Source organism: Gouania willdenowi, chromosome 1, assembly GCF_900634775.1.
Source record: "Gouania willdenowi chromosome 1, fGouWil2.1, whole genome shotgun sequence".
Lineage (NCBI taxonomy): Eukaryota > Metazoa > Chordata > Actinopteri > Blenniiformes > Gobiesocidae > Gouania > Gouania willdenowi.
Window position 1 is genome coordinate 16,527,693 of NC_041044.1, and position 27,098 is coordinate 16,554,790.

General features: G+C 39.0%; 1 protein-coding gene across 1 annotated transcript in view; it reads right to left on the minus strand.

Annotated features, from left to right (window-relative positions):
• Window positions 1–1,323: 1,323 nt before the first annotated feature.
• tmem131l (transmembrane 131 like) overlaps window positions 1,324–27,098 on the minus strand; it is a 41,968-nt gene continuing 16,193 nt past the window's right edge. Inside the window, exons 5-34 of the mRNA XM_028445312.1 lie at window positions 26,084–26,207; window positions 25,833–25,949; window positions 25,205–25,309; window positions 23,771–23,848; window positions 19,428–19,581; window positions 18,299–18,357; window positions 18,114–18,219; window positions 17,908–18,010; window positions 17,193–17,337; window positions 16,841–17,011; window positions 16,692–16,758; window positions 15,213–15,336; window positions 15,058–15,127; window positions 14,870–14,979; window positions 14,702–14,771; window positions 14,462–14,595; window positions 13,703–13,845; window positions 13,407–13,593; window positions 13,051–13,236; window positions 12,392–12,541; window positions 11,762–12,299; window positions 11,563–11,672; window positions 9,856–10,022; window positions 9,573–9,779; window positions 9,362–9,440; window positions 7,176–7,282; window positions 6,936–7,074; window positions 4,228–4,286; window positions 3,991–4,124; window positions 1,324–1,724 (exon numbers count right to left, since the gene is read on the minus strand). Coding sequence (XP_028301113.1) covers window positions 1,413–1,724; window positions 3,991–4,124; window positions 4,228–4,286; window positions 6,936–7,074; window positions 7,176–7,282; window positions 9,362–9,440; window positions 9,573–9,779; window positions 9,856–10,022; window positions 11,563–11,672; window positions 11,762–12,299; window positions 12,392–12,541; window positions 13,051–13,236; window positions 13,407–13,593; window positions 13,703–13,845; window positions 14,462–14,595; window positions 14,702–14,771; window positions 14,870–14,979; window positions 15,058–15,127; window positions 15,213–15,336; window positions 16,692–16,758; window positions 16,841–17,011; window positions 17,193–17,337; window positions 17,908–18,010; window positions 18,114–18,219; window positions 18,299–18,357; window positions 19,428–19,581; window positions 23,771–23,848; window positions 25,205–25,309; window positions 25,833–25,949; window positions 26,084–26,207 — 4,255 coding nt within the window. The 3' untranslated portion in view covers window positions 1,324–1,412. The remainder of the gene's footprint in view (window positions 1,725–3,990; window positions 4,125–4,227; window positions 4,287–6,935; window positions 7,075–7,175; window positions 7,283–9,361; window positions 9,441–9,572; window positions 9,780–9,855; window positions 10,023–11,562; window positions 11,673–11,761; window positions 12,300–12,391; window positions 12,542–13,050; window positions 13,237–13,406; window positions 13,594–13,702; window positions 13,846–14,461; window positions 14,596–14,701; window positions 14,772–14,869; window positions 14,980–15,057; window positions 15,128–15,212; window positions 15,337–16,691; window positions 16,759–16,840; window positions 17,012–17,192; window positions 17,338–17,907; window positions 18,011–18,113; window positions 18,220–18,298; window positions 18,358–19,427; window positions 19,582–23,770; window positions 23,849–25,204; window positions 25,310–25,832; window positions 25,950–26,083; window positions 26,208–27,098) is intronic.

Here is a 27,098-nt window from a genome sequence, read left to right on the forward strand (position 1 = left end):
CACATGCTCACTGGCTCACTGAAATGTAACCCAAATCTGGGACGCAAATCAAGAGATTTTATACAATTACTAAATAATAAATGTTTACCTGGTGCGTCTGTATATTACTTTTACTGCAATTATTGATTATTGGTGTCATTTTACCGCTCATCTTGTATGCAGTAGTGTTGAGACGTTAAACGTGATGGTACTCCCTTGTCAGGACACCAGCCTGGAACCAAAGTGATCGATAATTGATTAAAACAACTAACAAACATGCTAGGACTTTAAGGTGCTACATAATGTGTCCACTGAGAGGTTAGCAGTGCCTTTAAAAAGCACTGCTAATGGTGTAAGTGTAGTGTTGATGTGGGTTTAATGCCACTATTTGCATGTTCTCCTCGTACCTACAAGATCTGCTTTTACTATCCCAGCACACAGAAGACGGACACTTGTTTCATTTGCAACAAGACTTTCTGCTGTGAAGCACGTCATCAAACTAGTTAATACACATTGTGAAACGTGCCCCTGCAAGAAAACCATAGTTTCACTTTTTGTGTGTGCCACGACTTCCACATTCTTTTTGTGCTGTAAACACTACTTTCAAATGTGTTTGAAATGAAAACAAGTTATTACTTATTACAACATTTAATTTGGGGTTAGAGTTATTGTTAGGGGACAACATAGTATGTTCTATCAACAGAAGATCACCTAGGAGCTCTGTCCTATAGACCAAGAAAAAGTTCCTCTCGGGGAATTTGCAAATAATATAAAGAAAAGCTATAGAGAACAGGACGGATATTAAAAACAGGAAAATTGTCGGACCTATTTAGAAAAGGTTGGAGGGGTTAAAAGTTAGGATTATAACTTGGGTAAGTAATAATTTTAGGTTTAGGATTGACCCTCAGATTTAGTTGGTACAAGTTATTGGCTAAAATTAGACAAATGATAGCATTTACAGCCAGTTTTTACCATTTGCCATTATGTCTCTATCAACAGTAAAACTGGAGGGAATTTGATAAGATTTTAGCAGTTTGTTAAACATTTCAACCTGTTTAACTTAAAAATTACAATCTAATCTCATTAGTCAAATCCTTGTGTGCTCATTTATTTGCAACAATAATGAACTAGTTCACTGATTCAGTCATTATACAACTTTAAACTTATTAAAAACCCATTTAAACATGATCAGTAATTAAAAAAGACGGATGTCAATGAAGTACAAAAGTTTGTTTTAATTTTCGTGGATCAAAACACCTAGAAAAATATACAAATGCGTAACCTTTTACAACATTTAACTTTTGAAAATGGGAACATAAAAGAAAAGAAATATTCACATTTTTCCAATATTGGTAAAATAACATTCATGTTTATTTCCTTTCATTTACAGGTTTTATTTGTTTGCTGATATTCGGGTCAACATTTTAGACTTTTCAAACGTCTCCGCAGTAGCCGGAGTCATTGGAGAGCTGTGAGTTGGAGCTGCGGTTGGACGAAGAGGTCCAGATGTCCAGGTTCATGTGCGGGCCGAACGGGTTGAAGTATTGGCTCGGAGCACAGCTTCCCTCTGGTTCCCGGGTGAAAAGGGAGTGGGGGGGTGTGAATGGGGCGATGGGGGAGACGGGGGAGATGGGGGCCGACCGCTCCGGCTGGAAGTGATTCTGGTAGGGCTCGATCTGAGGCGTCCAGATGGATCCAAACAGGCTGGACACGGGAGACAGGCTGCGAGTCCCAGAGAAGTACGGCTGTGGAGGACAAGGAGACGAGGAGATGAGCTCACTACCACGTAGCCATGTGCACTCATCAGGACTCTGACCTAAAGTGTCTGATAGAGGCAGAACTCTGACATTTAGTCCCTGAGCTCCAAGGTCATCTGCTCCCTGAGGGGACGCCGGCTTCTATCGGTAGTTCCTCTGCTCACAGACACTAACCTTTCTGCTCCACAACCAAATGTCCTCCACCAACTAAAGCTATTCTGCTGCTCTACGTTGTGTCATTATTCCACACATTAAGTGCAGCTTTTGATAACAAAACTAAACAGAATAATAAACCAGGGTTAATCGAGCAATAATTTGGATTTAAACTAAGCACATAAAGAGAATTGTGTGATTTTTACCCAGCACACTACCCTACCTACACATTTTGTACTTAAAGCTGCAGTTTGTAGAATTCTCTCTCTGCTCCGTTTTGAAACCGAAACCAACACTTAGCCTCCCTTACCGGTGTCTTTATGAATGCTTTTCTCAATAGAGACATAGTGCCAAATGTAGGGACTTTATCTTGTGTTATTGGAGATTTTTTTGTGGAGTTTTAGAGACTGGCACAGTGACAACCATCACTCCGTATCCACACTGTAAAATATTTCACCTTGAATACGTTTCTCTAAGGTTTACATGCGCGGTATCCCGTCTGTTCTCACTCTCTCTGACACCAGTACGTGTGGCGGACCCTGTACAGTCATAGGGATCCATGAGGAGTCAAAGCGGTTCGTTCCTCCCGAGTATGCTCGTGCCTTTAAACTGTTGTTTCTTCACCTCGGTCTGCCTTTTTACTCTTGATTTGCCGTGTAACAGTTGTGCCTCGCGCCGCTATGGAGAGTTTTGCTGTAACTTACACAATTAGACTTTTACTGAACTTACTACCGATGGCATGTGAACGCGCCTGACTTTAGTTGATCAGCCAATAGTAACGCCCAAAACAGCACACGTGTTTGTAGAAAGATCTCTGATTGGCTGACATCCAACGTCACGCTCCTGGATTTATAAACCTCATTTACAGGGCCAGGAGAAGGGCAAGAGATTCACTGTCCACTCAACACTTTGGATTACAATATGCTCAAAGATGATTATGTATTTTTGACAAAATGATGCCAAAAAAAAAAAACTTACATACTGGAGCTTTAAGGCTGCTGTCATTTCAGACATTTTCACCAATTGGTTCTTAATAATTCAATTGGCACGCTGTACATTTTTAGTTTAATTGGATGAACTTTTTGACATATGGCCAATTTAGTGAGGAGTGTATGTGTCAATTTTCGCTCGGCCTTATTATTCTTCCATTTTCAGCTTCCAATATCTCAGGAACTACATCACATAGGAAACTGAAACCTAGTCCACTAATACAAATCCACATACTCTCTCAGAATATACAATAAAGTATAAAATCTGCTATACATTCTATCTGGTGCCAGCCACTCAAGATTGGAAAAAAGCTTGTCTGGGTTTTGGGCTCAAACATGTTTGGTCCTTCAGTGAACTACTCAGCATACGCCTCAGTTCTCTCTAATCATCAGCTTTGAGCTACGTACGTAGACTGTTCACATCACAAATGATTAGTCTCATATATGCATTGTGTCTTGGGTGACAGTCTCTTGAAATCCCAAAAAAAATACACATATATATATATATTTTTATTTTTATTTTACTATTTTCATTTATCCCTAACTGCTTGTGGGAACGTAAATAAAAAATCTGATCTCTGTTTTAATCTATAGTACAAATATAACTCTTTCTTGGGATATAAACTAAATTTTCTTTATGCAACTTCTTCATTTTTAGTTTGGGCCCCAACTTTGGGTTATTTCTTTGTCAGTGTTTGACTTCAGTGGGCGGCGCCTCGGAACCAGAAGATTTAAGGGCGTAACATGTAAATGAAGATCAAATTCGGTATTTATCAACACCCGATCATTTGTGCACAGGGATTGGTCAGATATGAATGTTTCATGAATCACACGTTGGTCCTGTCGTACGACACAATGTGAACCCAGATTTGCTGAATGAGGGCCAGTGTCCCTATGCTGGCACTGGGATGAACAGGATGAGGGAAAACTAATCTGACTACCGGTACTTATGTTTGTTTTGAGTGCATCCATAACGTTTTGGTAAAAAAAAGTGGATGGAATTTAATTGAAAGTTAAGATGCAGCCCTTCAACTTTGATCACAAGTTTATCCATTAGGTTTGAGATCCACGTTCACATCTACTGAGTCACACAGGTCACTGTGCATGACTACCTTGCTGCCCACACAAGCAGCTCTGTCCCAGGTGGTGGGCGATTCATGCGGCTGCTCCTCTACCCAAGCGCTCTGATTGGTGGGCACACTGGGACCATCCTGACTGGCAAAGCCACATGGAAAGGTTCCGTTACCTGCAAACATGTTAGAGCACGCACACACTGAGCAATGAAGGGCATCATATTATTATTATTATCATGTCAAAGAATGATGATGATGATGATGATGTCATTGTACCGATGTAATTGGGCTCCTCACGGTAAGTTTGGGGACTTTTGGTTCCACTCCAGGCTAACCTACAAGAGGAGAGAAAAAATATTCAAACATCATTAAACAAACGCTCACGCCCCCTTAACTGTCTAGACACACAACTTCAGCATTTTCAAGTGCAATCAACGTTAAATGTGTTTGTTAAAAGGCCTGAACAATGTACAGCAACACAAAGCACCATGCACAGTTAGCATGTGTGTGGATTAGTGGGGTGTTTTTAGCCTGTAAACCAGTCACACAATCCAAAGCTTTCTGCAAACAAAAGATCATCTTTCTGAGAAACGCTGAGTCAGCTGAGCAGCACTTTTCCTGAGCAAAGGAGAAGGAATGATTTTCAAAAATAAGCAGCCATGTGGAGAAAAAAAAATTAACAAAAGAATGAAAAAGACAAAAATGTTGCGCTCAGGATTTCAGAACACGACTCCTCCAGGGCATTCTTTTTCCATAAAATCGTATCAATCTTTTTAAAAGAGTGTTAGCTCTGGCATGTCAGTCAGAACTAGAGCTGGGTGATATATCGAGATTCATGATATATTGAGTTTTCTATTTCAGCTACACAGAAAATGACAATAATCATCTATATCAATGTGGAATTTTTTACAGCTTATTTTGTTTTCAAATACTTGTTTTAGGAGTCACTGCTTTCCCTATTTCTCAGAACATGTGAAGCTCAGTTTGATGATCACTGAGTGTGTCCTAACCCAGACCTTCATCTAAACAAGCCACACTACAGAACTCACTCACACGTGCTGTCCCATAGGAAAAAAAGACTAAAGCGGCACATATTGTGTAAGTGTTTGTTAATAAATGAGCCTGTGTGGCATTTTGCATCAGCAAATTTAACCCAGAATTGTCTTTCTGTTCAGACTTCATTGGAATTAATATTATCGAGATTTATATTGCATATTGACAAAAAATATCGAGACATGAGTTTTGGTCCATATGGCCCGGCCCTAGTCAGGATGTATGGGTCGTTTCACTAGTGACAGACTGATACATCAGCCGGTTGATATTATCGGCCGATTTTTGCATTTTTTACGTGCGGGCTGCTGCGTTCGCCAATCTGCATTATTTACAGAGAGCAGAAATATTTTGTTTTTGTTCTACATCACCTGTTTTAATTATTTGTTAAACTTTTTTTTACTCACCTTTGTTAAATTCAATAAATGTTCCTTTTAAAAAAATTGAGACTCGTAACATTTGTTATCATCATTGTGTAAGTTTTATGATGCAAAAGTAGTATCGGCTTTAAATATTGGCTGAACAAAATTTGCATTTCGTATCGGTCATCGGCTATGGCTGATAGGGGGAAAAAAAATGGTATTGGCCCTAAAAAAATCCATATCAGTCTATCCCTAGTTGGCCCTCTGCATCACCATCCTACAGTAGAATGTGTACTGGACTGTACTGGTCAGATGGACAGACATGCTGTGTACATCTATTTATATCAATACATGCATTTTTAAACATGTTCCAGACTCAGTTGAGAGAGGTTCTGATGAACTCTCCTGACCAGGCAGTAAGTGACGTTCACTCAGCTTGTATCTCTGGTTGGGCGATGGTTGGCAGACTTGAACCAAGTTAACGGTCATGTTAAATAGTGGGTTTATGCTCCAGAACTGTCACGGTCCCAAATATAATTCACAGCAAGGACATTTTTCTGTTGTGGTCGCTGTGGTCCATCAGAGTCGGCCTGTGAGCAGGAATCCTCTGGGACGGTTAGTACACGATGCCTGTGTTGGAAAGACCTTGCCTTTTCATTCTTTGACGTACACCTCCACGTTTTCCTCTTCGTCTCGACCCTTTCTGCGTGGATGCTGCGCTCTGGCTTGTTGTCCGGATGATCTCTGCGGGAATTGCTGCGTCGGGGTCCATGATTGCCACATCCGAGTAACGCAACATCAGGAGAAACTCACGGGAGTACTGGAGACGCTCTTGGTGTTCACCAATTCCACTCAAGAGTTAAAATAACGCCGCCATGAGGATCAAAGAGGCCATCAAAGTAAAGTCATTCTTGTTAGTGTGAAAGGGGTTAAATTAGTACACATTCATGTTATAATTATGGAGCACAACCAGATATCCGTTAAGTGAAGGTTGAACTGACATGAAGTGAAAATTGTTTCAATTTTTATGGCGAAAAACTCCCATTAACAAAACTAATTAATTATTCGAACGTTTAAGCAAAATAATGTAACACTTGTCTTGGTAAGGCTGACATTATGTTGTCATTATTAAAACATGACACCTGTCATTAACATGAATAAAGTGTCATTAACCTGTCATTAAGTGTCGTTCGTAACCCTAACCCCACTAGATCCCTCCACCTAACCCAAAAATGCCAACATAGCTCAACAGGTGTCATAATTTAGTGAACAACACTTAATGACAGCCTTCATGACACCTTATTCTTGCTAATGACAGAGTAATGTTAGCCTTATGTCTAAGTTAAGTTTTACTCAAAATACAAAATGAGCCAACAACTTTTTAGTGTTTATAGACATTTCTTTGGCCACTACGGGGCAAAATTTGATTTATATATAATAAATACAACAATTAGGCCAAATTAAGCACTTATACGAAGCTTTATCATCAGGTCTCCGTCTAAATACTTGGCTTAATACCGTCGTACTTGGTCAGTGTAAGGTTGTCAAAGGCAAATGTTGCTGTTGTCTTACGTGTTGTAGGGGACTGGGGCTGGTGCTGGTGGCTGTGGGATGTAGGGCAGAGCTTCAGCGGCGTTGTATCTGAACTTGTTGTTGAGTGGGATGAATGGAGCCGACCACGTCTCTGCAGGCAGATACTGACCTGTCAGCTCTGGGGAGGGTGTGAGGAGTGTATTAGACATCAGTGGTCAAATAAATGCCTCAGGAGACGTTTTTTTTTTTACACATACACACTATTGCTCAACTGCTTACCTGTGTTTCTTTCCATTCCTGCAGCCACTGCTGCAAAACTTGGGTTGAAGCTTGATGCTGTTGGGTCAGCGCTTTGACACATGTCTTTACGATACAAACTGTTGGTGCTACAAAGGATAAAACAAAGATTACAACCTCCACAGAATGGTAGCTGCAAAAATAAAGTGTAATGCTGCGTTCACTCCATATACGTTTCGGGCGTCAAAATCGTGCCTCACGCAGACGCTTGTCACCAGCGTTGAAGACGCTCTGGATGCGTGTCCAAACAAGTTGGGAAGAGAGTGTGTTATGGGGAGGGGCTTCTCTGTTGCAGGTGTTGTTCATACAATGGATGATATTGTGGCGATCAGTTATGTTATAATTCACCCAGTGACTGTGATATGGTGGAGAACATTATGTTGAGAAGGCTGTGTTTCCAGTTGGTGTGACTCAGTGTGTGCACTGTGACGTCAGAGTGCTATAGAGAAGTGTGGGTGAATAGAGAATAAAGTTTAACGTTCCTTGCTGACCACGCCCCCTCCGACTCTCGTTCATCAGCTCTACATTATCCAGAGACTGGCTTGGCTTTATTTGCACCTCGGCGCCATTTCTGTATTCACCAGAGCTGCGCTCGGACGAGAGTCACTTTCAGCGCTACTTCCGTCTCTCCCGTGCCCAGTTTGACAACCTGCATCAACGCTCACATCTCCTACCAGAACACCAACTACAGGGGATCTATTCCAGCAGAAGAGCGCTTGTCCAACTGTCTCCGGTTAGTGTTTTTTTTTCCATTATTCTGAATACGTCATTGTTGGGGAATGCTCCTGATTGGTCGACGTGCTGCGTTATGCCCCAAAAGTTCAACAATCCCAACTCCAGCGTCGGCTGCGTCGGAGGTGCCGGACGCACGTCAAAAGTTTGAAATCTCAAAACGCGCTACACAGGAGGCGCGGGACTTGCAGTGGAACCTTTCAACGCTCCTAGAATCGCGTCCACCATATATTGTCTATGTAAACCTGACGCTTTCGACGCGTTTAGTGTGAACGTGCCATTATTCTTTAAGTCAGTGGTTCTCAAACTGTTTTTGCTCGAGTACTCCCTTTGTCTGATTACAACATTTTGCACAGAATACTATGGTATAGACCAGTATTTCCCAACCAGGGGTACGCGTACCTCTAGGGGTATGTGAGCACATTGCAGGGGGTAAGTGGAAAAATTAAGAATTTAAGATAATAAAAAATATTCTCAGTCATTTCACAAATCCGTCAATAAAATGGTACGTGTGCGTTATGACTTGTTTTTAAAGTTTAAATGCCTGTTTAAAGGGGACATATTCAAAGAAGCTCCATTTGTGGTAAATGTCATAAAACTTATAACACCGACAGGTTAATTATTTTTGTATTTATTTATTTATATTACTTATTATTCTTATTTTTTTTCTAATTTCAACTTTACAATTTTTCTTTAATAGCAATATAATCATAATATATTAGTATTAATACTACAAACGTTCACTATAATATAATTTCTTATATTTATAATTTTTATTGCCTTGAAGGCAACATAATTTTATGTTTAATTTTAGTTAAATAAGCCTGAATATTAATTGTTCAATTAAATAAAATGACTTGCGTTAAACATTCAGTTGTGTTATGTTCTACTTTTGGAGAGTCATGAATACGTATGAGTGAGGGGGTACTCATGGTATGACAAAAAGGCTCAAGGGGTACAAGAGACAAAAAAAGGTTTGGAACCACTGCTATAGAGCATAATGATGGAATGAATGAGTGATAATATTTTAAAGAATCTAATTCAGTAAATAAGTGGAATTTTGTGCCTCCTGAATAGAATTGTTTATCATTTCCCACATTTTGTGGGACCAAGACTGACTCTTCTATTTTCAGTTTATGTTCTAATCTAGATCATTTTCATCATCATTATTATGATTATCATTTTTAACTAAAAAATAAACATTATAAAACCCTGTATTTTTATTTTTTTTCATTTGTAAATTTTCCACTTTCGCTATCTCAAGTACCCTCTGCAGTGCCATTGCGTAATCCTGGGGGCACACATACCCCCATTTGAGAAACACCGCTTTAAATAAAAATAATTAATTTGATTTAGGAAGTAAAAACCAAAAAGTGATCTAAGATTCCTTTAGAATGTGTTTTTCCGTCACAGATTGACTGATCTACTGAACATACCTTAGAGCTTTGTAATTTGCATTCATGTTTTGGTAGCAGTCTCTCTCTGCTGGATGGACATTGTACTGCATTGAGTCCCCTAGAAAGCCAACAGAAACAGTCAAAACACAGCCCAAACAGTTGAAAATTTAAGTCTATTCATGTCCGCTTATCTCTAAAAAAAAATTAAAAAAAAACACTAGAGATAAGGTGAATAACGAGCACTTTGTACTTTTTCTAGCTGAGGCGTTGGCGGCGTGTGTCTGGGCACTGGGGTCCTTGTCTCCCTCTATGCTGCTGGTGCTGCTCCAGCTGCCCCAGCTGCCCCTGCTGGCTCTCACACTTCCTGACGAGCTGCCTGAGTCCGATCCTGACTCACATGGTCCGCCTACACGTCGCTCTGCAGCACACTTTCTCCGAGCACGAGAAGGACAAACACCTGCAATGGAAAGGTTTACAGTAAATACAAAATGAGCTCAAATAAAACGAAGGGGATGCATTCAAACCATACGCACCATTCTGCTTGAGGGCACTCTCAGGACTTTGTCCAGGCTTTAGCACCTCTGATTTGGAGCCGTTACAACAGCGGTTTCTGCTGTGAGGTCCATTTTCAGAACGATCGCCTGATTTGTCGGGTTCTTTTTCCCTCTCTAGCATCATGATCAAGTTATGCTCAGGAGCACTACACACACACAAAAGTTAACATTCATTAATGCTTGGGGACACTCACAGGTCTTGGGTCATTTAACTACCAGTGAAATGAGAGTTCACTTAGGCCTGGGTGATAAAAACAGTAACATATAGAGATATAATCAATATCCATAGAAATTATGTGCGATAGAATGTTCTATAATTTCACTGAAGTCCATTAACCCAGAAACAACCCCTGACCCAGCACCGCAAAGCATTCTGGAGGATGTCGGCAGAGGAAAAGCTTGAGTCGCTCCTAAGTAGCTGTGTACAGTAGTAGTTTTTTGTTTCACCACCTGAGATAATGACATGAGCAAAGGCCGCGATCAGTGCGCGCTGTGGCTCCCCCTCCTGCTATCGCTGCGCAACACACCCCCCCACACACACCTGCTCGTCACAGCCTATCTGAAGCTGCTGTGCACCAGTACATCATAAACCACTACATAGTTAAAGCCGTACAAGTTCCTCCGTCAGATCCACCCAAAGCTCCGGCAACCATGTTGACAGAGATGCACGCTGCCAGCAACAATTATGAACTGGAAACTAGACTAAAGCATGCTAAGCTAAGCTAACCCACCGACACATAACACTGGGCTAAGACTCTAAGAGCAAATGCTAACCTCTTCATGAAAGGAACAGACAAAGTCTACAGCTTACTGTCATCAAACCACAAAGAGCCATTGATTTTCTTATGGTAAGATTTAACACCTGCATGGAAGGATAAAAGCTAACATGTCACGTGTGTGAAATAAATGTTTAGCCTAAAACTAACGACACCATTAATACGTCCCAACTTGTGAAACACAATATTTTTTAATTATATTTCACGTGTTCACAGGACAAAGCTGGTCCCATTAGACAGTAATGTAACTATTGTGATTATTACACCTAAATATCCCGTTAGTACTGCTCTCAGTAATTAATGATTAACTCATCAAACTTGATCTGGTTTAATTATAGGAAATTAGAGAGATAATTATCAACTATAAATGTATGTGACGTATTATCAGATATAAAATAAACAATATTCAGCAGCAGCTGTTTATATTAAACAGTAAAAACACAGTTATTTGTTCTTTAAGTGCGTTTTTTTAAGAAAAGAATTTAATTATTCATGAGGAAATAAATGCCAAAATTGCACCCATAATATTTTCTTAATACATACCCTGTTGTTCGTTTGATGTCAGAGATGTTAGTTCTACCTCAGGTGTGCACTGATTTATTATTTACAAACTTGTGTTGCACATTTTGTTTGATTAAGCATTTTTTTAATGTCTGTATTTGTACATTTAACACTATCTTTTTAATATAGGTTTTTTATTTATTTATTTTTTTTAGATAGTTTTGTTGAGCACTTTTTAAATCTTAAAGATTACATTTATAATTAATTACTTAAATTTGGATTTTTTTCTTCTGGTCCTTATTTTAAACAGGTTAAAAAAAACGAATCAATAATTATCGATATGGACTGATATGAAACACAGTATATCGTGACACTTTTTAGGCATATCGCCCAGCCCTATGTTCACTACCTGGAGATATTTTCAGTCTTCCGGCGGCTCCTCTTTCCCTTGTTATTCCCTGGTGCAGTGCCAGTCTCAATGCTTAGTGCTTTCTTTTTCTGGCTTTTGCCATCTTCTCTCTGAAGGACAGAAAAACAAAAGGAGGATTTCACAAGTCAGCAAGATGTAAATGTGAAAATAAATTATACATTTATTGAGTTTGCATTACCTCAGGTTCAGAACTGTCCCTTTTCTCCATCTTCTCAGCATAGGGCTCAGTGCAGCTCGTGTCTACAGGGTTACAAACTAAAATGCCTGGTCGAGGTCCAGGAACCAGTGGGGCATCATTTGAGAAACCAGCACACATTTCCATGGGAAACATAACTGCTGCTGGAGCTCGGTCTTCCATCACGCTCTGGACTTCTTCCTTATAGTCCATGGGCATCTTGTTCTCCATCTCACTGATAAAAGATGGCTGGTTGTTGTTGCAGACATCAGGGTCCGGGGTCATAGGGACATCTGTGGCATCCTCAAGCTCTTCATCCATTGTGACCGTTGCAGCCGGGGATGAGCTGTGTTTATATTTGGTGTAATAGAGTGAAACTCTTTGCTTCTTCTGCTGTTGGGACGGTGTTGTTGAGGAGCTTTTCTTAGAAGACTGAGGACGAGGTGCAGGGCTGCTGGCCAAGGCTGGAGAGCCACGCCCCTTACCTTTGTCGGACGCGTGGCCAGTGTCCACGTAGGTCTTACAACTCCCTTTTAATTTACTGAAAGAAAAAAAACACACAAATGTGACACTTAGGGGTTTAAAGCTTTGAAATTTCATAGTTTATTAAATCTAATAAACTATGGGACATACTTTACTCCATTTGGGGTGATGTTATTGACAGAATTGTTGTCCCGGGACAAAACAGAGTTATGGTTGCTTCTAATGGTGGGTGAGGAGAACTCTGTCAGGATATACTGGGCTTGATGGAAGGCCATCAAACACACTCCAAACAAAGATAAACTGCAAGAAAAACAACAAAAAAAACAAACAAACATTAGTGCCAAACAAATAAAAGTTTTAATCTGAATTAATTGCCTGACTTTCATTGCTAATTGCAATATTTTTTTTTTATTTTTTTGCTCAAACTGTGTATTGTATCGTGGTAATATGATTCAAACATATAAGAAACTCTGTTCCAGCAAATTGCGTGCTAAACAACAACGAAAGTTCAGTATTCGTAAGTGCTTCGTTTAAATTAATATTTCCTTTCAAGATATCTGTATATTTTTTTTTCCTTGGAAATCTGAACTACAATCACACTGTCATTCCTAGCCACTTATAGGTCAGTGCAAAACTAGATATCCCCTAGGAATCAGCCAAACTACAAAGTTACATGTTTTTATCCAGCTAACAGCAGAGCAAACATGTAGCTAAGGCATTGTCAAACACGTAATGTGATTTAAAAAAACATCACCTGAATATAAACTGCCCAACAATTATTGAAGTCAGTCAAAAGTTAAAACACTCACCATGTGAATATGAGCGTCACCATCCAGAATGTTTCCTCCCAGCTGGGACCAGGAACCACCTGGGCACAGAGCGGCAGCATGTGGTGCGGCAGAGTAACGTTGAGTGTGAAGGGGAAAGAGGTGCCTCGTGATGTCACCAGAGTGAGGTCCCGTATCACCCAGGATGAGGTGAAGTCTGGGGTGAAACTGGGAAAATGAACAAAGACAGGGAGCGTAACTCTAACAGACTAAAGAGAAAACAGAGTTCACTCAAGTTAAAAACATGTGAGTTCCATTTGTATCAGAGATACTGCAGAATGCTTTTCCTTTTTATAACAGTACAGAATGTGTAACAAAGGTAATTAACTTTTACTCACGCAATGGTGATCTCAGAGGAAGTGTTGTGATCCAGTCTGAAGGAATGACACTGCAACACTTCGAAACCAAAGCCCTGACAACTGTAACCATTAATGTTCATGGACATGACCGTCAGAGGAAGCTCTCCTGCATTCTCCACCTTAAAGCTTTTCTTAATGGTGAACAGAGGCTTATTGGTGCGCACACCTATGGGCGAGATACAATATTAACTATAACACCTGTAACACACCATAAAAGTAGGAATTAAGAGAAAATAATGAAACACTCGAAAGCCTCAGGAAATTTTCCAACTCACCATCTCTACACTCCATGAGAGTCGACTGAGGGACGTTAAAACGTAAAGAGGCGCCGGGACCAGGAAATTTGCCTTCGACTTTGAGCAGCTCTTTGGCCCCGTGGCCCTGTACTGTCACCAAGTCAAACACCGTCAGGTTGTTCCTGGACAACACATGGAGTTAAGGGTTAAAGGGAAAATTAACAACAGAATCAAAAGATAGAGACAAGGCTGCATGCCATTTCTCACTAATTACAGTCACAGCTTTTTGTATCTATTACAGAACATGGAATGTCCAATTTTAGGCCACCAGCAAAACAGTTTTAATTCAGTCAACGTGTCATCTGAATACTGTGATTCACTGTGTTCATATAGGTTCTTAGGTTGAGCGCTTAACTGCTGCTAAAACAGCTTAGGTTACACTTAAGCTGTCACTGAAAGTATTTAGATGCTGCTGGCTGGAAGATGAGTCAACTACAAAGCAAATGCCAAGTTCTGCAGCCTACTATTGTGCATTGTAACTGTCAATATATATATAAGAGTTAAGGGTGTCCCCATCTGATATCGACAATGATTCCATATATATATCAATATCATTTTATGAGAATAATCATATGTTAATAAAATTGTAATTTTATAAAAATTAAAGTAATATTTCAAGATTAAAGTCTTAGGAGTTTGACATTAAAGTCATAATTAGGGTTAGTCGTATTAGGCCTTTGCTAATGTCTGCCAGAAAGAAATGAACAAATCAGTGTGTATAAAGTTGATAATGTCTACCTGATGATAAGAATGCTAGTCACAGGTTTGTGTTCAGTGGGAGTGAAGACCACGGTAACCTCTCTGGACTCCCATGGCTGAAGCAGCAGACGCACAACACCTTCTCCCAATACATCGTCCATCACTTCATCCAACTACACACAAACAGGCAGATGACAAAAAAATGTTTTAAAAAATCAACACAATCAAGACTGAAAAGAGGAAATGTGCTCGTTGTTATAAAGAACTGGCCAATGTTACCTTCGGAGGTGAAGACAACAAAGAAAACTCTCTTGTGCTGATGTTGATGGAGAAAGAGTTGATGTCGTACCTAAAAACACAAAAAGCAAAGGAAATGTCAGAGTCATGGCTTTAAACAGCTGTACCTCAAACATTTTCAGTGAACTTCAGCTTGACAGTAGAGCATACCATTCAGTGAGCAGGTCCAGAACCTCCAGAGGAGCGGGATACGAGGAGAGGACTTGGATCTCAACAGAAACTACTGAAGATGTAGGATTCTTCAGCACAAACGTTTTCACCTAAACAAAAACATGTTAAAGTTTGGCACAAAAAAACTATGTGTTTATTATACATAGATGCATATGATTACATTTCACCTTGCTTTCATTAACAGGAGTAGCATCAAAGTCAAGGGGAGAAGGATTCTGTACAGGAAGCCGAGGCCACCTGAGAAGAACAAGGAGCAAAGACAATTGTTTTTAACAAAGACGATCAAGGTATACATTTGCACTGATGGTGCTCCAAGATTTACTTGCAAGGCAGCTCGTCTTTGTGGTTCTGCCAACGAGAAAAAAGCTCAGCTGCCAGTTTGCTGTCAACAGCCCAAGGTGATGTGAAAACATCAGGGAGGAGAGAGCGCTGCCATTCTGAGTGGCCTGAGAGGACATCAATACATATAATCAATTACATAGCTGCTATATATTAGTTTTGTAGTACTCCAGACCACATTATGAAGATCTTGGTTTTCGACTCAGATTCAAGAACATTTGATTCAGTTTTGTCTTGGAATTTATGTCAAGACCAGTCGAGACCGGCACTGATCTGCTATTCTGCAAATTCCTTAATGTGATGGTAAAGAGAAGCACGTGTTCCTGATGAATTAATGTTGTAATTAGACATTCACTGATTGTTCTGCCATGCTTAGGAATATTTGAGTACCTTATGTTTCAGTCCATCTGATTAATAACTGAACACTTACTTTAGGCCTCATTCACCAGACAAAAACACCATAACTTGAAACATCAGTGGCTTTTAAATACATACAAGAAATAATTTAGTTGAACAAATTTGCCAAGATTTGAGATTCATGCATGTTGAAAGGGACACATGTTTGAAAGGGACACGTTGTTTTTGTCTGTCAAGTGTATTTAAAAGAAAACTAAAATTAAAGAGAGAATGATATTTGACTAAACCTTGTCATGGTTTTCTAAAATAATTATAGTTTTGGTCTTGACTCGATCTCAACTACCAAAAGTCTTGGGCTGTGTCAGAAATGTCATACGAACGTACTACTCATTCTAAGTCTGACTCAAAATTAGTACATAGAGTGTTCACATTAGATCGTATGCTAAGATCGAGTACATAAGAAATACCAAGGTGTGTGTATGCATGGTGGGCAAACTAGTCATACTCAACTGCCCCAAGATGCATTGTGAGCAGAACGTAAAATGGTTCTGGGACTGGTTTCAGGCTAAAAGTCAAACATTCCCTTTTCAAAACAAAAGCATCTCTTTTTGTCTTCCATTAGTTTTTTAAAGCTTTTGTAAATAGGACTCTTGTTACGAAGTTAACCTATAGTTTTTTCAGTAGCACAATCGCGACTTTCCGAAAATCTCGGAAATGTTGGCATGAAATGTGTATATGCATGATTTATGGATCAAATGACCAGATGTTCATGTTCTACTTTGGTCACTTTATCATAAAAAATGTTTTCAGAACTTTCAAAGGTGGCAAATTAACAGATATTTAGCCTCAATGTGCTTCAGGTTTTTGTCGTAGGTTCGAAATGCATCTTGGGAAACTTGGAAGTACACTTCAGTGGGAACAGTCATCATCCCAATCATACATATTGTATATAGTAGGCAGTATATACTCATTGAGTTTGTAGTCTCGTAGCCTCCGTCTCAGTGCATTCTGGTCTTGGAATAGTGTGATCTTGACTAAAACACTTTCATACATTATCAACGCTTCTAAATCCACAAAGAAGAAAAGCACTTTTCTGAATTTTTACCTGATTCAGAAATCCTAAGAGGGCAGGGACGTCCACACTCCCGCTCAACTTCAAACACCACACCTCCCTGAGAGCAGACACGTTAAATATACAGATTACCTTGGAATCTACACAAATCCTTAATTTGGCCAAACTCCAACTCATCTTACCTTGGAGGGGTTTGTGTAGAAGTGAAGTGGAACGTGCACAGCTGTACCAAGGCTGGTGTCCAAACTAAGCGTGAACACTTGGTTGACAGGCTGAGCCCCACTGAGCAACTGGAGAGAGAGGATGTGCCAGCAGCCCTGGGGAACGCTCAGTGGACTACCGAAGTTCATCACCTGAACGACAGGGGGCAGCAGAGTTCCTTTGTTAAAGTTTATCATCACAGTGGAAACTACATGAGCCTGATCACGTCCAACTGTTAAACATTTCAGGTCAGATTGGAGCTGTGGACATGCAATAGGTCTGCATTTGCGACAGCAGCCCCTACTGGTCATCAAACCATGCAGCACCGCATACCTTCAGTACTCTGTGGAGCTTCTTTGAAAGACTGGCATTCAGCACAGTGAGGGGCAGGAAATACGGGTTGGTGAGCCAAAGCTCCACCTGGTTCGCATTGCTCTGCTTCAAATGGAAGAGGCTAGACACTTCTCCTGAGGTCCATCTGTAGACAGAAATACCAGAAATATATCACTAATGCACAAAACTATTATTATTTTTATTATGATTAAAGAAAAAATTGCCACAAATAGTCATCATCAAATGTAAAAAGTGTACACCATACGTGTCAAACTCAAGCCACGGGTGCCAAATCCGGCCCTTCAGAGTATCTGATTCGGCCTTAATTGAAACACAGAAATCTCCGTTAAAGCGAACAGGAGTCTAGCAACCCGCCTACCTGTCCGTTCTGATTGGCCGAGTCGTCTGAAGGGCATTTCCATCAGCCAATAGAGAGCGGCCAATGTGACGACGAGGCCTTTTTATGATTTCTTCTTAGAAAATGGCTAAATTATTGGAATGCTGCCATATAGCGGTACGCTTTATAGCCCGAAAATTACGGTAAATAAATCAAAGGATGTTTAAGTATTTGTCACTTATTGCTTAGATATTGTTGATGCTTGTGATCAAACTGGTCCGTTTTTGGCCCTTGGACTAAAATGAGTTTGACACCCCTGGTGTATACAGTTCCATATATCTGAAACACTAGATGAGTTTGGTCTATTATCAATGTTACCTGTGTGTAATAGGTAGCCCGGGGAAATTGGAAGTCGTTCTGTTTTCCATGATGTTCAAACTGATATGACTTGAGCATTTAGCTCCATGGCCAGCCAATGACCCTGAAACAACAATGAGTCCCATCAATGATCACTTTCACTACAACATGTGGCCAAACAACAAACACATCATGATATTAACAGAGTAGAGAATGTAAATACTCACCACTGCATGCCAGTGTGGCCACTTGAGTAAAGTTTTTGGATTCTGGTTTCAGGAGAACCTGGTTAAAGCTCAGGCTGGCCTCCACTTCTGAAAGCATCTGCACATCCTGAAGAAAATAAACAGTTGCTTATCAGGACTAAAATGATTAACTAAAAAAAAAAAAGCAGAAAGCTTTACAAACTTACCTTTACAAACAGCTTCTTTCCTCCAGAATTCACAAAATAAACTCCTATTTTTGTTTCACCTGTTTGAAGAAAAACAGAAAATTAGCAACAATGGCTCATGTACATTGTACCAGTACAGTTTTAAATTAACTTGTCAATGAAAATAGTTTGAATTGCTTATATCTTATATTTGTTTTGTACAGATGTCAGTGTGTGAGCAGTTGGCCAAATGAACGTCACATCTCACAGTTCAAACCTGGCGGTAACATTATGTCCTGATTATCAGACTGGACTATTGTAATGGTCTTCTGACAAGAATCCCGCAAAAGATCATCAAACAGCTACAGCTGGTTCAGAACGCTGCAGCTCAGGTCTTAACCAGAACAAAGAGGTCAGAGCACATTACTCCAGTTTTAAAGTCTTTACTCTGGCTCCCAGTCAGCCTCAGAATAGACTTTAAAGTTCTGCTGCTGGTGTATAAATCTGTGAATGGGTTTGGTCCAGAATACATCAGTGAGATGTTAGTCAGGTATGAACCCAGCAGGTCTCTCAGATCTATGGACACAGGTCAGATAGTGGAGCCCAGCGCTCACAGTAAACATGGTGATGCTGCTTTTAGTTGTTATGCTGCAAAGAAGTGGAACAAACTGCCAGCAAAGCTGAAGTCAGCATCAGATGTGAACATTTTTAAATTAAAGTTAAAGGCACTATTTTTCTCTACTGCGTATGATTGAGAGAGAGATTTTTGGTCATGTTGTTGATGTCATGTGTTTGTTGATGATTTTACTGATGATTTTAAATCTTCTTATTGATTTTAAGCTCTTGAATGTATCATGTAAAGCACATCGAGTTGCCTTGTGTATGAAATGCACTATACAAATAAATTTGCCTTGCCCCCCAACTATTAGTGAAAAGGACCTGACCTTTACTTGGTGTCACAACAAACTAACCAAACCATTTGACATTAATGATGTTCAATCTAATGTTGTTATGATTTCTAAATCATTTCAAACAGGGCTGAAAATGCACAGACACTTTTCCACAAGCAAACATTATTTATGAAAGAAACGTCAAACACAGTGACTGTGGAAAACCATCTTGCATTCCCACATTGAACAGACTCCTAATGCGAGTAGTCCCGGACACCCACCTAAGGCAGCCTGCTCAGCACTGGGGGCTACCAGTAGTACCAGAATGTGCTCAATAATGTATGGTTTGAGCTTGTCCAGGTCAGCTGGCCGGTCACCGCGCGCTGACAGATTGAACTGCAGAATGAGGCGCTCCTTGCTCTGGAAGCAGGACCCCTGAGATAAGACAAGAGAAGTAAAAAAACAGTCACGTTCCTGTTTTAGAACATGGGGAAGCACGGAAACCAGGTGCGGATTGAAAATAAAGAAACTTTAGCACAGACAAGGGTTGGGGTCACTAATTGTAATCATGTCATTCATAATTACTTACAATTATGGCGTAATTATAATTGTAATTGAAAAGATCTTTTGCTGTTGTGATCATAATTGAATTGTAATTGAGTTCAGATAATTGACTTTGTAACTGTAATTAGTATGAAAATTCTATAAAAACTGTCAATTACAATGTAATTAAACACAAACCGGTGGAACCATGTTACAGTTCTAAGGCTTACGCATACGTAGTTAACAATTAATAAAATATGTTTAATATCAACTTTTCCCACTACCTGTCTCAGGTTTTCTTTAGGATCATATTACCATTAAAAATATATAACTCTGGTACATTGACAGAAAAAAGGCTCAGACAACCACACCAAAAATATTAATACCATAATTTTAATTGAATAGGATGCCTGACAAGGTAACCAAGAGATAAGATGCAAAATAGACGACAGATAATATTTGTTAGTGTACTTTACAGCTGATTTAACGGTCAAAACCAATCCATCACAGGAGATGCTAGGAGAAAGCTAACACAAGTGGAAAGTTACATTTTATGGGGTTTCAGGCTCAGTAATTGTGAATCATTGTAACTGAACTTTAGTAATTGAGAACGTAATTGTAATGTAAAACTAATAATTGTAGTGAGGAAATGGCGGTCACTGTAATCATAGCTAAGTTGTAATTGAACATGGATAACTGAAGATGTAATTGAAAAATGTAATTGAACCAAACCCCAGCACACACCATGTGGTAAGAAACACATTGAATACCGGCTTTATCCAAACTGTTTTCTTTCCTGCTAAATATTATATAAAAAGCACAATGTATGCTGTATATTTGACTATTCATGGGATGAAAATTCTGTACAATTCCACTAAACACAATCCAAATTATCTCTGGAAGAAAGTTTAAATGTACTTAAAAGTTCTGCTGTTCTTTAAGATTTAAAAAAAAAAGAAAGAAAATAATAATACAGCATCCTCTACAGCTCTAGAAAACTAATTGTAACTTTCACAAAGTTTTTTAAAGGATGTTCACAAATAAAGATAATATGGAAAAGTAAGGTTTTAAAGAGAACAGCCATCCCCTTTGTTTGTGGTAATAAGGAAAACTGTCTCAAGATCTTGGCCTGTGTCTCATTTCATTTTCACTTTAAAAAAAAAAAAACACCTTGTGAAGTGTGGACTTTTTAATCTTCTCTACTAACCCTCCTCCCCTTTCTATCTTTTATGTCCACCCGGTGGCTAACACCCTCTTGAAGCTGACATCGGGCCGCGAGAGTGCAAATCTCCCTGTAAAACCAGGTTTGCACAGAGGGGGAATCACCACTTGACAAGCTGCAGATAGACACCCTGGCCTGGAGCCACCGGGGGCTCTAAGCCTGCAACAGCAAAACTAATCCCCTGAAAGTGAGACTACTGAGAACTTCTCCTAAGGCACAGAGGCCATTTCTCTGTTGTCTTTGAGATATTAAGGTGAAATAAGTAGCAGGTATTTGCAGAAGTGAAAGTAATGGATTACAAGTATTGACGTTACTGTAACTGAGTTGCTTTTATGGAAAGCTGTACTTTGAGTATATTTCTAAATGAGTAATTTTACTTGTACTTAATAAGGGTGTGCCAAAATATCGATATGACGATATGTTGCAAGGTTTCGTCTTGCGGTACGTTGTCAATTCACAGGCACCAAATACCGACAATAAATTAATTATTTTTTCCTTTATTACACAAGGTAAGTATAGTGCCCTATAAAATCCGCGTGAACAGAATTGCAGACAGAATCAAATGGACAGAATCGGCATGAAATGAGTCACCGTGAAGCAAGGAACATTTTTTTCATGGGGAAGTGTTTCTGGGGAGCACTGATTAGATGCACCGCCCTCCCTCTCCCGTCATGGCTGCATTAAACACCGCCTAAACCACCTGAAACCCCGTCTAAAATGCCAAAAAAAACTACGCAAACCATCACTGACTCCTAAATACAGAGCCCACCAGAGCCTGCCTAACTTTAATGTGCCTGTGAAACTCCGTCCGTTTCTCGTGTAGAGCAGCAGCGCTCTGAGCAGCTTCACCTGCTCAGAACATTTGAACATCTCATCAGAGCTACAGAAGATCCGTGGGAAAAGTTGTGTGTTGTTGTGGACGAGACCATCGATGCCAGGGTAATGCACTGACTGGAATGTTTATTTTTCATATGCAGTGAAATGTTCCAGTTTTCATAAAACAAGTTCATTCTGCTTGTTAAGCAGCACTGATATGTCCATGTTTACAGAGAAGTTGATAATACTAGCACTGAAATGACTATTTTCTGCATTCATTTTGGTTTTAATGATTTAAAGTTTATTTATACAATATTTTGGTGAAGGAATATTTTGTATCAGTCTTCCCTTACAAAATAAAGACTTACACTGACTTACACTTACACAACTAGTCACATGTCCTTGTGTTATGTTTGTGTTAAGAAGAGCCACTGTGCAGTATACGCTTAGTTTTACTTGGTTATTATTCATGTGAAACTGATTGACAATGTTTTGTAATTCTTGTGAAATAGATTCAGTTCAGTAGATAAACTCAGATTTTCTTCAGTGACACAGATATCAAAACGTATCGTAGATTAAGTTTCCCACGATATATCGATTATCGCGTTAATATCATTATCGTGGAAAAAAATGAATAAAACAAAATAAAAAATCATGATATATTGTATCGCGAGATACCTAGTGATATCCTGCCCTAGTACTCAAATACATTTTGCAAGAAGTAATTTGTTACATTTCTATACCCAACCGTTAAATTTTTTTTTGTTTTAAAATGATCAACACACATTGTGAAACTACAAAAATGTAAATGACCAGATAATCAAATGCTTCACATCAGAGCCGACTAATCAGATTAAACGTAATGTACTAAATGTACCAAAACAGCATGAAAGCTGGTTATTTTCTCAGGTTTAGAGTTCATAAATGTAGCTATACTTAAAGCCTGAGAATTTTTTCGTATTTGGAATTGAATTCAATTAGTGTTATTTTATTTAAAAAAAAGAACTGTACATTTTGACAAACCTTTTATTTTATGCTTTGTGGAAAATAAATTAAGTTCCAATTGTGCAAGATTGTGTCTCTGCCTTGTTAAGATTTATTACCAAAACATAAACATGGGGGGTGAAAGTAACGAGTACTTTGACTTTCAGTACTATTTACTTGAGCTAATTTTTACTTGTACTTGAGTATTTTATGTAAGACTTATTTACTGACTTACATGAAAATCTTTTATTTGGACTATGATATTATATGATGTATATGGGGAATCTATATTGGTTTGCATTTTAATGAAAGGAATAATTAAATAATTTCTATCAAGTAGCAGTACTTCTACTTGAGTAGGATATATCAGTACTCTTTACACATCTGGGTATTTGTCTTGGAAAGGAGCTGAATTTCGTAGTTTGGACAATCACGCAAGAGAGTGCAAGAGTGTCTCCAGACTGCGTAATACTGCGTGATGAGAGAATTGGGTCCCTGCAGCCGACTCTTACATCCGACGCTGGAGGGACATTGGCGTCAATTAAAGAGTCTCTTGAGAAAGCAATCGAGTCTGGCAAGAGATCTCACCCTCCTTGGGGGTGCTGGGAAAAAACAGAAGGTGCTCGGATGACAAGGCCAGCTGTCGGTGCAATTTTTTTTTGGCTAGCCGCCTGCTCCAAAGAAGTTATCTTTATGAATGTATGTTTGGATGTGACTGAGCAGTAACAAACCAGGAAGCATTCCATGTCTGTCATCACAATAACTGTTTCCCCTTGAAATTTCACTCTACTAATCCAACCAGTCTAATTGTGTTTTATTAAGTTTGCTATTTATTTTTCTGTGTTTGATATAGTTCAAGAACTACACAGGTTTAAACATCATATTTAAAGATTCTAATAAATACAGCACAGCTTTTCTATATGTTCAAACGCCATTTCATTACAAAGCTGCTACTGTCATTACCATTCTACTCTGGCCCGTGTCACATTTGTATATGTAGAATTTGATTTATAAAAAAATCATATCTGTAGGGAAAAGATAAAGTGGCAGAAGACTTACCTGAGGATTGTTTAACAAACTCTTCGGTAAGCTGCACTCCAGCAGTAAACCCAGTATAGTGATGTTGGAGGCATCTTCCTACAGTGGGGTGAAAAAAAACAAACAATCAGCATCAGGGCCGGGACAATGTGTCAATGTAATCGATAATGTCGGCGCAAAATGTGCGCGCCGATGCGCCGTCGGACCAACACAAAGATGGCGGAGCCGGAGAATATTTGATGTGAGTGGGTCCTCCGACTTTCAAAAGTGCGAAGGTAGCTGTTCCCCATAACCCTTGTCCTTTATCCCGGGTGTGACTGGACGGCAGCGCGTCAACGGGACAAGGAGGAAACACCCGCCATGACATCAGCGGCAGGAGATGTCAAGAGCAGCCGCACGCGTGCACACGCGATGAAAGAACAAATCTACATACCACTAATCCTAGTAGTCCATCCTGATTTGTAAATTAAACACAATGTATGTTTGCTATACACATAGGCATCTATTGGAGGGTTGAACAGCAATAAACATATACTGCAATGTTAAGGAATTCATGTTTTTTTCATTTTAGATATGTAAATCAACATGTATAAATTATTTTTAGTCAATTAATGGGGAGATAATCGAATCAAACTGGAAAAATTAATTGTTAGATTAATAGATGCATCGATAAAAAATAACTGCAAGATTAATGAAAAATAATCGTTTATCTAAGCCCTAATACAGGATTCACTTTTATTGTACAAAAAATTACTGCAGAGAGTCAGTCCTTTAAATAGGGCAGATTTCCTCATTGTGATACACATCTCCTCAACAAAGGCTTCCTCATTCCTGGGACTCGAGAGCCGCTGTCTGTCTTGCTTTGAATGTCTTAGTTTTAAAACACCTGAATGTGTGATAACGTAATGGCGCCTGATTTCACATTGTTAAGACTGGTGTGTGTTATGTTTAAAATATGCAGAATTCTACCCTTTCTGTACATCTTTTTGTACCTCTTTGCTGCTGCCAGATGATAAGATGAATAAAGGAACCCTCTAGCTTTAACTTGAACACATTGTTTAAACTTGTAGAAGCACAAGGAGCATGTGAAGAAAAATGAACACAAATATTCTGAGCAGACTCAGTGACTGCTGGGAGCTAAAGTCTGTCTGCACACACCCAAACTAAGATATTGCAACTGCAGCATTACTTCCTGTTGTAAAAGCAATCACTCCTTTTATGGAGGAGATGCTTCAATTCCACTGCTCTATTCTAAAGTGTGCATTAGTTCCTCATTGGGTAGGCTTTTATCAAATCGAAAGTTTACTATTTCAAAACAATACTCTCTCTTGATAATTGGATCACATCACGGCGTGTACACGGACTCACAAAACAACCAAACTAATATACAAATGTTCAGTGTATCATAACACTCTTCTGTGTTTTAGCGAGCAGTAAACAAATGGAAAAGCATACCTGAGTTTGTGTCAGCTTAATGCTCTGGATGTGAGGGAATACTACCACGTTATCCTTTCTTTGGACAGAGTTATAACGATCCTGGTGACCTCCCACACCAAATACCTACAAACACACACATTTACAGTCATTTAAAGAATATAAAACATGAGGTCTTTACCAGAGCCAGGATTTAAAACTACATGCAAAGTGTGCCGCTGCATAGGCCTGTGGTTTAGTTTCAAACAAAACCTCCCCTTTGCAGATAACAAACCATATGTTAAAAATAGATATATGGAAACTTATCAGCCTCATCATTCAGGCTCACAGGAACAAGATGAAGAAAACTAAAATGTCAAATCTAGCTTTATCAATCCTTTAAATCTTCATCTATATAGGACTTTTCATACATGGAAAAGAGACAAACAGCTTGGCAGGAAACCTACATGTTAATGTAACTTGTGGTTGTTTGAATTCAAGCTGGTAAAACTGCAAACACATGACATCATTCAGGTCTGATTTAGGACATTGGTTTATGTAAACTAGTAAAAAAGACAAAAATAGAGGTAATGAGACCATCATGTGCTTACACAGACATGTGGTTAGAAAGAAGAGCAAAGATATGAGAGTGTGTTTTTTGCATACTTACTTGGTATGACAGCAGCCCATGGGCTGATGTGTTTATAAATAACGTATTTTCTACATTGCCCTCCTCAAATGGGAGGTAAATTAGTTTAAAAGATGCCTTCCCCCTGGGCGGGATCTCCTTGGAAAGAGAGAAAACAATATGCAAGTCAAACAAAAACATTATATATATATATATATATATATATAAACACAATTCCATCTAATCACTTGTTACTGCAGCTTTAACGGGAGACATATGTTGTGTGGACTTACTCTTTTGTGAAAGGAAGGTATGTAAAAATGTCTGCTGGATGTAAACATTGACAGCAGAGTCACAGGAACCGCCTGGCTGGGGTTGTGTATATATATGGTTTCAGCTCTTGGCAGCCCCAGCGGCCTGAGAAGAGACACAGAGGTTCTAAAACAGTATTCTCCACCGAGGCTGCTCAATACAATCCAGGACAAGTGGGTCCCTTCGCTCTGTTAGCCCCCTGACTAGTCTCAGCTAAAGTGAGGGGTTTGTCTTCTTAGGTTGAAGTTTATTCCTGACCAAAGTTTATGGCCAAGACAAATGTGCCCCCAAAGCCACCGTAACATAATGTAAAAAATAAGGCAAATTTTATTTAATTTTTATTTGCAGCTCATTTTCACTTATTCTGGTTTGTATCAATGATGAGATCGATTTCACAATATATCATGATTTTTTTGGGTGCCGATTTTAAATCAATTAATTTATTTTTAAAAAATCAATTTTTTATTTTTTTCTTCCTTCTGATACTTAATATTTTTATGTATTTGTGCAACATTTCAGTGGTGGTTACAATGCTTTCAATGGTTACTTGATGCACTTGATTTTATGATGGCAGTGTGTAATACCTGCAATATTTATGTATGTACAGACATTTTATTTTCATATAATCTGTTCACATCAGTGTTTAAACTGATACAATAGGATAAATTATTTTTTTATTATGTTTGTGCATTATCAGTAACTCAGGGTCATTTATCCTTTATGTTCTCACTTACAGTTGTTACAATGCCATCATTATGTTGTCATGGTTACTTTGAGACTTCTACACAGTAGTTTCAGTGAAAAGAAACTTGTTGCAATTTATTTTATGATGGCAGTGTGTAATGCTGTATTTTCTTTTTTCAGTGAAATTGTGCAAAAACATTATTAATAAATAATACATAGAATGTTATGAAGCAAATAGTTTTGACTCAATTTGTCCTCTGAATGATTAATATCTTCTGATGAACATATACAGCAACTTGATTTTTCATCTCT